The following is a 13,133-nucleotide window of genomic DNA, read 5'->3' as shown; positions in this document are numbered from 1 at the left end:
TCTAAAAGAAGGATGGGTATTTTGGTAAACTTTGGTAAACTGATTAACTTTTAATTTGTTAGTATTTAATCATTAATGAACTGCATAATTCACCACTTTAGGGGCCATAAACATTAGACATTCGTCATGAATAATCAGTATTTAATCACTAATAAAGACTGTACAGCCCACCACTCTACTTGAAGAGGGCACAAATATTAAAAATTCATCATGAATGATGATGCTTACAATCAATGCTTACTTTATAATGAAATAAGGATTCTTATGAGTCCCCAAAATGGAACTGTCCATATCGTTACTGGCTGAAAAAATGTGTTTATGCTGTTTAAGCTGGTTTATGCAGGTCTGGTGTTGGTTTAGCTGGTCACCCAGCATGGTCATGCTGGTTGATGTGTACCAGCATCCAAAACACAACATAATGTTGCTCTCCATTTTCAATTTTTCTTTTTCTCTGTACATTGAGTGAAAATAAATAATGAATGGACCAATAGAAATGCTCCAAAATTGCTTGGAATAAAATCTCTTTACATTAAAGGTAAGAATGTTTTTGCCCTCTCTTGTAAAAGTTACCATTCTGGACAGTGACAATATGCTGGTTTGATGGTGATCAGCATCAAACCAGCTTTCACTGCTACTGACCAGCATCCCAGCATCCAAAACACTATGTATGATTTTGACCAGCTATGCTGTTTTTACCCATTTCTACTAGTACAGTGTTAGCGGTATGATAAAATGTTTATGAGGTAGAAGGTGTAATTTTTATCATAAAGAGTGAATTAAAACAGTGGCACCTGTCATGAATGAGGACTGTACACTACATGGCCAAATCCTCCTAATGCAGGTGTTTCAGCCACACGCATTGCTAACAGGCATATCAAATCACAAAGCCATGCAATCTCAGTAGACAAACATTGGCAATGGAAAGGTTCATATTGAAGAGTGCAGAAACTTCAAATTTGGCACTGTCATAGGCCACCTTTGCCACAAGTAAGTTTATGACAATTCTGCCCTGATAGATCTGCCCCAGTCAACTGCAAGTGCTATTATTGTGAAATGGAAGTGTCTAGGAGCAACAACAGCTCCACAAACTCGCAGCGCGTAACATGTAAGAATCATCTATACTCTTTTGCATCATTCACTGCAGAGTTCCACACTCATCACAAGAAAAGAGCTTCATTAAATGTGTTTTCATGGCTGAGCAGCTACAAACAAAGTGCTATGCTAAGTGACAACCAGAGAGGTGTTAAGACATGCTCCCATTAGACTCAGGAGCAGTGGCATTGTGTTCTCTGGAATCACACTTCACTGTCTGGCAGTCTGATGAACAAACCTGGGTTTGATGGAATCCAGGAGAACAGTACCTACCAGAATGCATAGGCCAATGCCAACATTAGAGTTTGGTGGAGGTGGAATAATGGCCTGTTTTTCAGAGTTTCGGGTTGACCCCTTAGTTCCAGTGCAGGGTAATGTTGATGCTACAGCACACAGACATTTTAGACAAAAAGACGTTTGAGACAGTTGTGTGTTTCCAACTTTGTGCCAACAGTTTGGGGAGGGCCTTTTCCTGTTCCAGCATGACTGTGCCCCTATACGCAAAGTTGGGTCTACAAAAACATGGTTTGGTAAGTTTAGTGTGGGACTCCAGTGGCCTGCACAGAGCCCTGACCCAAACCCCAATGAACACCTTTTGGATTAATTGGAAGGTCGATTGCAAGCCAGGCCTTCTAGTGCAACATCAATGTCTGATCTCACCAATTATCTTTTGGCTGAATGGGCACAAATTACAACATTCTAAAATGTTGTTTAAAGCCTTCCCAAAAGAGTGGGGCGATTATAGCCACAAAGGGGGATAACTACATATTAATGCCCATAGTTTTGGAATAGGATGTCCAGCAAGCTCATATGGGCAAGAACAAGCACAAGACCTAACAGATACAAGGGTTACTTACACAAGAGGACTATCAAGACACAGATGGATAAAATGATGAGAGAATGGAGCTACAGATAAAACAGATGACTGGGATAACAGGGCAGTATGTTACATTACACTGAGCCTAAAGGGGATCTTGTAAAATTCTTAATTAACACATAAATATGATAAAGTGTTACTGTGTTTTATTTAAGCATCTTTTAATGAAGCACAATGTGTATTTAATGCTTGTAACTGTGTAACTGTAACTAATAGTGTAATTGTAAATATTACAACAATAAAGGTTTTCATTCGTTCTGCCCTCTTGCTCTCTTCTCATACACACACGCAGCCAGTCACATGACACAGACTGAATGCTCCATAATAGCAGATCATATGGAGTTTTATCACCATAGCTGTATCAAGACATTCTGGGGCCCTGGGCTACCCCTGTCTGTCTATCACACCCCTGTTAACACACCAACACATTTATCACGACAGGCAAATGCTGATCACCAAAGGACCATGAGACTATTTAACAGTGATGTACATCATAATAAAACAACATAGTAAATACAATATCATTTTTAGGAGTGCTAAGATTATGGTTAAGTACAACTATGATTTCAAAAAAGTATGTGAAATGCTAATAAAACCAGAAAGAAGGGATTAGTAAATTCTGTCTAGAATCTGTACTCTCTGCAGCCATGCTGTTATAACATGAGCAGAATGTGGCTTGATGCTGACATGTTGAAATAAGCATGAACGTCCCTGAAAACGTCATCTAGAAGGTAACAGTTTGGATGGTCTCTTTCCTCTTTGGCCTGGAGACCACACATGTCCATTATTCCCATAAACAAGAAATGAGTTAACTCATCAAATCACAATATACATTTCCACTGTGCATCTGTCCTTTTCAGATGAGCTTGAGTCCAGAGGAGTCGGCAGTGTTTCTGGACGCTATTGACATATGACTTTTTTGATGTGTGACTATGTATATTGACAGCGTTTTGTTAAGGTATTCCCAAGCCCATGTAGTGATAGTCATCACAGAGGCACACCAGTGTTTAATGCCTGAGGGATCAAAAATGATGAGCATTCAGTTGTGGTTTTTGGCTTTTTCCTTCAGGCAAATACATTTCTCCAGATGCTCTGAATCTGATGATGATATTATGCACTACAGAAGGGGAAAAACATCCTTGCAATTGCACACTAAAGAATGTTATTCTTAAACTACTGGTTTAAGAATGTTGCTGATGCATTTGTGAGTGGTGAGCCTAGACTCATCCTTGCTCATAAAGGACTTGGACTTTCTTGGATGCCTCTTTTATGCCCAAGCATGACTGCATCACCTGTTTAAAATGTTTCTGAACATTTCAAAATGTTCTTGGTCTTAAATTATCCCTAACTTTTTTTGGAACATGTTGAAGGCATTGATTTCAGAATGAACATATATTTACATAAAAACAAAGAAGTTGATAAGATAAGACATTACATAACTTGTCTTTGTGCTGTTTAAAATCACCGCTTTCTGTTTTTATTTGCATTTTACCTACTGTCTCAACTTTTTTGGAATTGGGTTTGTAAAACGAATACAGGATAAAGCTGACTAGTGGTCATAAAGCTAAAAAAGTATAGTGGTTTATTAGATCAAATGGTTTTCATAAAGACTGTATCAAGAATGCAAAATTCCCTGTGAAACTATGGATAATATAGAAGAACAAACCTCCATCAACGCTTTCCAGTGTCTTTTATTATTATCCCATTTGCTAATACTTGTGGGGCCCCCTGGTGGTCGAGGACCTAGGCTGTAGCCACTGAAGCCTATTGGAGTACCAGTCGCTGGAGTTTCAGATCAATTATTAATTGTTCTATTAATCTATTAATTTTTTACATGGTCCTTTTACATTTACACACATATATAGAAAGTCTATATAGAAAGTCTAGGGGGGTTCAGATGATTTCCACATAATAGTAATACATTTAGTGGCAGCAGATTCATCACCTAGATATCTCCTAGGTATTTCTATCTAGCTCAAAGCAAAGCATACCCATATATTTACAATACAAATAATGTATTTAGATATGACTGTAAATATTGTCGTGTATCTGGCTCTTTGCAGCTACAACAGCTTCCACTCTTCTGGGAAGCTTTCTACAAGATTTTGGAGTGTGTCTGTGGGAATTTTTGCTCATTCATCCAGCATTTGTGAGGTCTGACACTGATGTTGGACGAGAGCGTCCGGCTCGTTCTACAACCCCAATTCCAAAAACATTGGGACACTGGGTAAAATGTGAATAAAAACAGAATGTGATGATTTGCAAATCTCATAGACCCATATTTTATTCCCAATAGAACATAGAACACATATCAGATGTTGAAAGTGAGACATTTTACCATTTCATGAAAAATATTAACTCATTTGGCCACAACGCATCTCAAAAAAGTTAGGGCAAGGGCAACAAATGGCTGGAAAAGTAATGGTACTAATAAAAAGCAAATTGGAGGAGCAATTTGCAACTAACTCAAATGATTGAGTATAAAAGAGCGTTTTAGAGCGTCAGAGTCTCTCAGAAGCAAAGATGGGCAGAGATTCACCAATCTGCGAAAAACTGCATCTAAAAATAGTAAAATTGCGAAGACTTTAGATATCCCACCATCCACAGTACATAATATCATCAAAAGATTCAGAGAATCTGGAGAAATCCCTGTATGCAAGGGACAAGACCAACGGTCAATATTGAATGCTCGTGATCGTCGTGCCCTCAGTGGTTTTCACTGCAATGAAAACAGGCATGATTCTTTACTGGAAATCACTGGATGGGCTCATGAACACTTTCATAAATCATTGTCTGTGAACACAGTTTGCCATGCAATCCACAAATGCAAGTTAAAGCTCTATCATGTGAAGAAGAAGCCATTTGTCAACACGATTCAGAAATCCTGCCGTCTTCTCTGGGCCAAAGCTCATTTAAAATGGACTGAGGCAAAATGGAAAACTGTTCTGTGGTCAGATGAATCAAAACTTGAAATTCTTTTTTGGAAACCATGGACACTGTGTTCTGTGGACTCAGGAGGTGAAGGACCATCCAGCTTGTTATCAGCGCAGAGTTCAAAAGCCTGCATCTCAGATGGTATGGGGTTGCATTAGTGCCTATGGCGTGGGCCTTTATTTACCTTGTGTTGTACACTGGGGCTCAGTCATACTGGAACAGAAAAGGGTCTTCCCCAAACTATTCCCACAAAGTTGGAAGCATACAATTATCCAAAATGTTTTGGTGTGCTGATGCTTTACGATTTCCCTTCACTGTAACTAAGGGGCCTAGGCCAACCCCTGAAAAACAACCCCACAGCATCCCATAGCATTATCCTTCCTCTACCAAACTTTACAGTTTGCACAATGCAGTCAGGCAGGTAACGTTCTCCTGGCATTCGCCAAAACTCAGACTCGTCCATCAGACTGCCAAATAGACAAGCGTGATTCGTCACTCCACTGCTCTAGAGTCCAGTGGCGCATGCTTTACACCACTCCATCAGACACTTGGCATTGTGCGTCTGACTGTTGTTCCTAAACCCTTCCACTTTTCAATAATACCACTCACAGTTGCTCATTTAATATCTAGGAGGGAAAAAAATTGCAAACTGACTTGTTGCAACGGTTGCATCCCAGAGCATCACGCTCAAATTCAGTGAGCTCTTTAGAACGACTCATAATAAAACCCACAAATTCAATGATTATCAGGTGTGTCCCAATTCTTTTGTCCATATATGTGTGTGTGTGTGTGTGTGTGGACATACAAAGGGAGTTGTAATGTTTGTATTGCTTGTTTTGAATGGAAATAAAGATGAGTGGTATTGCCCACCCCAATATGGGCTCTTTCCCCGAAGAGCAGAGACATGTCCACCATTTCAGAAGAGGCACCACTGAGTTGTAGTCATTTAGGCATAGAGTACCAACTGAACAGCGTTAGGAAAGTCATTTTACAACTGAGTAAACGAGTCATTCCAATTTCTGAAAAACGTCTTCATTATTACTCTAAGCTAAAAGAGCTGCCCTGCGGCTTTAGTTCCTGGGAGTGACCCTGCTGGCCTGCTAGCATGTGATACAGGGGGCGTTCAAGCTGCGCAGCTTCTCGCACTTTCAGCTAATTCTGAGAGCGCGTGTTGGTGACGTGTGGATGACGCGCCCCGCGCCGTGTTTTACTGTAAAGTGAACGGAGCCGCACGCGCTGCTCAGAGAGAAGAGGATCTTCAGCATAACGACTTTGAACAAGCACAACAACCATGGACTGCGGCATTATAACGTCGAAGACCGTTCTTCTGATCCTCAGCCTAATATTCTGGGTACGTTTTGTCAGCCTGTCTTGAATAAATCTTGTGATGAACATCTAGCCTAAATAGTCTAAATGATGAAATGAACAAACTCTTCCACAGAAAGGGTGAAAACGCGAGTTTAGCTTGGCTAATATCCGTCTGGAAAGTAAATTGTGGTGTTAATGTGAAAGACTCTCTTAAACACCGTGTCGTCTTTTAGTCTTTCGGCTAATGTTCTTATCTTGAGTTTAGCTTCTGCTGCGTGGTGGTCGGAAATGATCCGACTAATGAAACTAACGACCCCGTGAAACCATTTCCTCCCAGCTGGGTTAAACTGTCACAGTCTCGCTGTGTTTTTTCGAGTTGTTGAGCAGAAACTCTACGGAGCTTTTTTAAAAACAGTGAGCAGCTCTAAGTGGAAGGCGTACGTGTGACCAAGAAGAAGTACACCACAGATATTAACACTTCGTCTTCTTTAATCTGCTGATAACATAACGGAAGCCTGTTTACAGCGTGTTCAGCGTGTGTTCAAAGTCTGCTGCTGCTGTAGGCTTGTTGGTCTGAGTAGCTCTCAGATGACAGTGATGTCTCCTCTCCGCCTAAATTTGATTATGTATCCATGAATGAACAGTGTGTTTCGTGCTTAGACGTAAGAAAACATTTTGAAAAGCTTTCGGTGTCTTTCTGTTTACCCCAGGGCGAAACTGTCCCTGTTCAAAGCGCTTTTTCCTTCGGAATATGATGGGATTTTACTGGAAAGAACTGTAATAAATAGAAGAAAATCACTTCTCATTTTCGGTTCCACGTTGCAGTTGGTTTTGTCACACTCATGATTTTCTGTGCTCAGTAAGCTGGAAAGGGAACTGCCTGGGGGAATAAAATCAGCATCTGTTTTGTTTGCAGCAAATATGCCATTGATTTTTACTAGCACAATACATTCACCTGTGGACTTAGAGGGAGACTAGTAGGGTAAAATATAGTGCTCACTTAAAAATAGGCCCTATGCCAAACTATGGCTTGGTCATTTGAGAAAATGGAAGTGTTAAAAATATTTTTACTAGAAGTTGCATAAACTACTAGTCTAAGATTCCTGTGCTGCTTTGGGTTTTACTCCTCATATCTGAGGCACAAGACCAGAGTTCCAGTGGAGATTAAAGGAAGGAACGGGGTCACTCATGGTCCCATGACTCAGGATTGTGATTCACTGAGAGAGAAGTGAGTCATGTGTTACTGTGAGTGAACCACTAGGCCAGACCCAGAAATTTAAGAAAAAGCAGTCAGTGTGAAATTCTGGCGCATGCGCAAGTGACATGTCATTACTTTACATTCAGCTGTGTATCTGTTATGTCTATTAAGACACAAATGTCTCTGAAATTTTACATTTTGATCCCAAATTTTAAATACAGCTGAATATGTGTCTCCATATGTTCTGCAAGGGAAATAAAATCAAACATTAATTTATAATATTAAATTCAGTCTTTTGGTCATATGGAAAGAGAAAGTCCAAAGTGACCATGAATAGTATAAAATAGTATGAAAGTATGATCAAAAAATCACAAAATAGCCAAATTCCCATTGTACTTCTTTACTTCAGACCAAGTGTTCCCAGTCCTGGTAACCCAATACTGCACATGTTTGTACTTTGTCTCATCGAGCACACCTGATTCAAATTGTTAACTGATCAACAAGCACCTTGTTGGCTGGGTCGGGTTTGTAGAGTAGAAAAACCACAAAAATGTCAGTAGCAAAGTCTTGTCAGGATTTGGATTAGGAACCTCTGCTTTAGACCAGTCAGAACAAATTCTGCTTGACCTTTCCTTATCGTACTGAATTTAGTTGTTCAACTTGAATGGGTTAAATTCAACCCTAACCCTCATTCTGCTAATAAACAACCAGGTTTCATCAGATAGATTAACAGCTTGAGCAATTGTAGATAAGATGGACCATCAAAATAAGGTGTGACCATAGCTTTTTTATAATGTAAACAGGGGAAAAGCAGCCACGGCACTGAGGTAGTAACTGTATTTAATAGTCTGCATATTCTGTTTTTCCCTCATTTGGAGTTTCTCACAAGTCTTGTCTTTCAGCCTGGTGACGTGTTCTCTCTTCTTTCAGGCTGCAGGAGCGGCTCTTTCCTATGTCGGCGCTTATGTCATACGCAGCTATAAGAACTTTGACAACTTTTTGGAGGACAAATACACCCTAATCCCTGCAGCTATCATTATCGGGGTGGCCGTGGTAATGTTTATTATTGGTATCGTCGGCTGCTGTGCAACACTGAGGGAGTCAAAAGTTGGCTTAGGCTTTGTAAGTATGGGGCTTTCCAGTGGTATAATCTGGTTGTAGCAGGGGGTTTCAAGAAATGTTTCTTGTTTCAGTTCCTTTTCCAGTAATTGGAGAAGTAAATGGCACTGACTGTGTTCATTTTTGCAGTTTATGTTTATCCTTTTACTGATCTTTGCTGCGGAGGTGACTGCCTTTGTGTTTGGATTCATCTACAAGGGAAGGGTAGGTTCCTCTCCAATTGGCAGTTGTTGAATACTGTAAGAATCCCTCTGTGGTTTTAGTTGGTGATTTTCCGTGTGTATGTTGGCAGATAAAAGGAGACTTGGAGAAGTCGATGAGTGAAGTCTTTCAGAAGTATGATGGCAAGAACGCTGAGACCCGGGCAGTGGACTATTTGCAGTCTCAGGTAAGAGATCATTACGATTAGGTGTTCATCACTGTGAAGAACTGAAAAAGTGATGGGCATGTAATCATGTAAAAAACAAAATTGCTATCGAACTGTCTTTGAAACTTTTCTTCTCCATCATGTCTGCGCAGCTGCAGTGTTGTGGGGTGAGGAACTACACTGACTGGACCAGCACACCTTGGTTCAGTTCTCATAACCGCACGGTGCCCCATTCCTGCTGTAAGGCAAACACCACATGCACTGGACAGTTTGACCAGTCCGAGCTGCTGAATGCTCAGGTAGGCAGGGCTTTGTAACTGTGCACCGGTAACACCTCACAATTATTAGCTGTTGTCATTCCATGTTGTGCCAAATGGACATGTTGACATAAATTTTCTTCATGTTAAGAAATCAGTCCTCTTTAATTTCAGTTGCTTTTACCAAAGAACAGATTTTCCCACTTCACTCTTACATTTTTCGAGCAAAATAACATTGGAAATTATTGCCCCATCACGCTAAACTTGTGATGCAGAGGAATGTGAGACGGTGGAATATTTAAGGCCAAGCATCAAACTTCTAACATGTTTTTCTGCATGACATATCTGTGAATAATGCGAAAAATCATAAAAACATAATGCCTCAGTCTAATTTGTCTAAAAGGGTGGGCATGTTTTGCTTGATAGGCCCTGACAAGAATAGTGAAAAACAACAAATTGTAAATGTTGAGTAAAAGCAAAACCTACCAGCGTTTGAAGCCGGCTCTTCCAAAGAATTAATTGATATCCCTTCATCATGTCACTTAATATGACATAACATTGTTAAGGTTAAATAAATTGGTGTGATGGAGTGGAAAGCAAAACTCAAGATTACAAGGTACTTAAGATCAAACGTTATTTGGGACAATCTCGGTTCTGTGTGGGGCAGTGAACTTTGGGGGAGGGGGCAGTTCCTGTTGAACCCTACTTAAAATGAATTGATATGTTGTGTCAAAATATGTAATGTTTGTAAATAAAAAATTAAATGTTAATGCAGTTTTTATGTAATAATATTTTACAGTGTCAATAACTTGTCTGTTTGGACATGTACAAAATGCCTTAATTCCTAACAAAAACCTTTTTCCACAAAAGAAAATTCTGTCCCTAATACAAGTCATTAAATGTAGAAGTACTCTTTTCATGGAATGACCCAGCTACTGTATTACATTTTGGTGGAAATGTTTATTTCTTTGTTCTAAAATTAGTTCTCTCAATGCATTTGTAGGGCTGTGAAACTAAACTAGAGAAGCTGCTTCAGAGTGTGCTGAGTTATGCCATGTTGGTCATCTTGGGTTTTGCCATCATAAAGGTATGGAAGGCTAGCTCCCATTTTGTGTCTGTTATGCTAAGCTCTTTTCATGATTACTGGTAATGTTGTATTACAGTGGTCACCAGCCCTGGTCCAGGAGATCTACCTTCCTGTGGCCTGTGGTTGCAACTACAATCTGCCACACCTGCTCCAGCTTGTTTGGATGAATCAAGATGTTCATGTGCTCCAATGAACACAAATCATTTTGGTCAGAATAATGCAGGCCACTTTTTAGCTATGTCAGATACAATGACACTAAAGGTTTATCAATGTGTTTTAAAGGGCCCATATCCTGGAAAATTGAATGTTTTTGCTTTTTTTTTTTTAAATACTTGGTATAGTATGTACACATTGTTGAAGTTTAAAAACATACCATTCACACCCCAGGCCATACAGTCCATATTTAAAAACAGTTTGTATATATTTGTGTATATTGGTTTTTCCTTCAGCAGTTCAGCCCCACTCATTCATGCTGATGTCATCGAAACAGACGTCATTTACATACATCTGCCTTAAAGGCACATTACCAAAAACAGTCTGTGTAATTCTAAGGGAGAAGAGAGATTGGGAAATGGTTATGTAAAAATGAATTCTAACTTTTTTTGCCTATCATGAACCAAATAGTATTTTTTATGACAAAAATTAAATAAATGTGCAATTTAATTATCAAACTAAGCTGTTATGTCTTGATAACTATTGAAAACCCTGTTAGTTCACCTAGTCCTCTTCAAAGAGCTACTCATTTTACCAACTTAGAATGATCTTGGTGCTGTTACGCTGTTGCAGGTTGTTTGTTTTGCCATTTTATTAACTACTTTCTCCTCTTTACAGTTTTTCGGAATGCTCAGCATTTGTGTGATCACCTGCCGAAGTGGCAGAAGCGATTACCAGCCACTGTATGCGTGATGGGTGAAGTAAAGAGCTTTCCCAATTGTTGCCTTACATACCCTGGGACTCCACACCCTGCAGCTGCACACTGCCTCCTCTCCATCAATTGCAAGACTGATGTCCCTTACAGCCCCAACAGTAGGAGTTCGCCACACTTTCCACGTTCATCACATTGTCACTTTTTAAAAAATGTACTGGGTTTTAATGTAGTTTTGTTCAGCTGTATGAAAAATCATCCTAAAATACAAGGAAATGTATAAGCAGACTGTAAAGTCAGGGGTGCCCAGTCCTATCTGCAAAGGGCCAGTTCAGCTGCAGGTTTTCATTCTAACCAAGCAGGAGCTCACTGACCCTGCTTGTTTTATCAAGTTGCTTTTTGTGGATAAGATTGCGTCCCCCCTGCACTAAATCGAGCAGTGTTTTATACTTAGGAAGACAGGAATGGTCTAAAATTGCCAACACTTTGTGAGAGAAAATTGGCAACGAAATATCATCATGCTTTGCTGAGGTTATGCGAATCATGTCATGGCAATACTTCCCACCATGTCCGTGCTATTTAAATACCTGATTGCAATAGTCTTTTCCTTAACTTTCCTTGATGACTGTGTTATGTATTCTTTCCCATCGTTTTAGATCAAATCTGCAAGGAGAGGTCTGTGAGTTTTGTGAACTAATTTCTTGTATTTCCTGAAAAATTATTGAACCATTTAGGTCCTAAGTTCATAAGAGTGTATCAGTTTTAGTGAATGTGTCTGATGTATTTGAATGTTAGGCTGTCATATCTGGTGGTTGGAATGACTGATCTGTTGTAAATGTATTTAATTTCTGCTGTAAAAGTCTTAAGCATCACAGGACATAATAAATGTTTAAATCCAGTCTTTGTTACATTGTCAAACATTACATTAAAATGAGAGAATATTGTCAGTCATATTTGCATACATAGGTCAGCAGTACATGTCAGTGTAACCAAGGAAATGTGTGAATACAGATAAACTCTAGGCATTAATGACTTCAGCATTTATCTGTCGCATGGTGGCATTTGCAAGTGTTATTGGCCATGAAATTGTGCTACAAGAGTTTTTAGTAACAAAAGACCTCTAAGCCTGCAAAGTCAATTAAGCCAGGAGTGTGGGTTCATTCAGTAGAGAGCCATTAAAGAGATTGCTATCAGTAATTAAAGGGCCTATACTGTGTGGAACGTATCTCTTTTTTTAACAAAAAGAAGTTGATGTACTGCATAAACTTTAAACTTTTAAATGTACAATTCACTACCCAGTCCATTCAGTCCATATATGCAAACTAAGCTACGAAAACAACCTGTATTGTATTCTTTGCTTTTGTGTGTCACAAAAACCAACATATTTACATATATTGTCCAATTCAGCCTACAGCCTTTTAGCCCTGCTCATTCACACTGAAGTTATAATCAGTGTTTCAGCCTAGACTGCTTCTTGATTGAGGCACAATCAAGTTAGACAATCGGAAAAGAAGTCATTCAGTCTTAAAGGCACAGCAAAAATGTAGTATATGGGCCCATCACTTTATTCCAGAGATAAATAGAGTTAATAATCATATCAAAGTCAGATTAGACAGGTTTGGCGCAGTACAAACCCACAGAGTTTTAATGAGATACAGTACAAGTGATTCATCAGAAAAATGCTGTTTGATTTGTTCAAGTTTGGGGAAAAAATAATACATTTGCTTGTGTTCAAAATCTCAGTACACTTAAATGGGGAAATAATACATTCACATATCTTGTAATTTGAGGAATGACCTGCAGGGGGCACTTTTGTTTTACATGAACACAGAAATGCACAATCCTTAAAAAGATTGTCGTGTGATTAAATGTCATTGTGTGGTGATTAAAATGTGCTTTGCCACTGTTTGTGAGGTTAGAGTTGGAGCTGAGTCTCCACAAGCTTTTCATTTCACTGACATTACTGTAGAAATAGCATTAAAAAGTCTCTTACTCTCTTTTGCCTTATTCATCTGGTGGTGTTTGTAAT

General features: G+C 39.3%; 1 protein-coding gene across 1 annotated transcript; it reads left to right on the top strand.

The window, feature by feature from the left end:
* The first annotated feature begins 6,092 nt into the window (after positions 1–6,092).
* tspan36 (tetraspanin 36) lies at positions 6,093–12,004 on the top strand. The gene is made up of 7 exons (XM_036578440.1): positions 6,093–6,254; positions 8,340–8,531; positions 8,658–8,732; positions 8,821–8,916; positions 9,048–9,194; positions 10,156–10,239; positions 11,071–12,004. Exons 1-7 carry the CDS (start codon positions 6,195–6,197, stop codon positions 11,143–11,145), a joined length of 729 nt encoding a protein of 242 aa, XP_036434333.1. The 5' UTR covers positions 6,093–6,194; the 3' UTR covers positions 11,146–12,004.
* Positions 12,005–13,133: the final 1,129 nt, after the last annotated feature.

The sequence above is a fragment of the Colossoma macropomum genome, unplaced genomic scaffold (genome assembly GCF_904425465.1).
Source record: "Colossoma macropomum unplaced genomic scaffold, Colossoma_macropomum, whole genome shotgun sequence".
Classification (NCBI taxonomy): Eukaryota; Metazoa; Chordata; class Actinopteri; order Characiformes; family Serrasalmidae; genus Colossoma; species Colossoma macropomum.
The sequence above is the reverse complement of the archived record's forward strand: the minus strand, read 5'-3'. Positions and strand labels throughout refer to the sequence as shown.

Bases quoted from the DNA above. Each gene is read 5' to 3' on its own strand.
- tspan36 (XM_036578440.1), top strand. From the start codon at position 6,195: ATGGACTGCGGCATTATAACGTCGAAGACCGTTCTTCTGATCCTCAGC. The intron at 8,532-8,657 runs GTAAGTATGGGG...TCATTTTTGCAG, and splicing joins CAAAAGTTGGCTTAGGCTTT to TTTATGTTTATCCTTTTACT. The intron at 8,917-9,047 runs GTAAGAGATCAT...ATGTCTGCGCAG, and splicing joins TGGACTATTTGCAGTCTCAG to CTGCAGTGTTGTGGGGTGAG.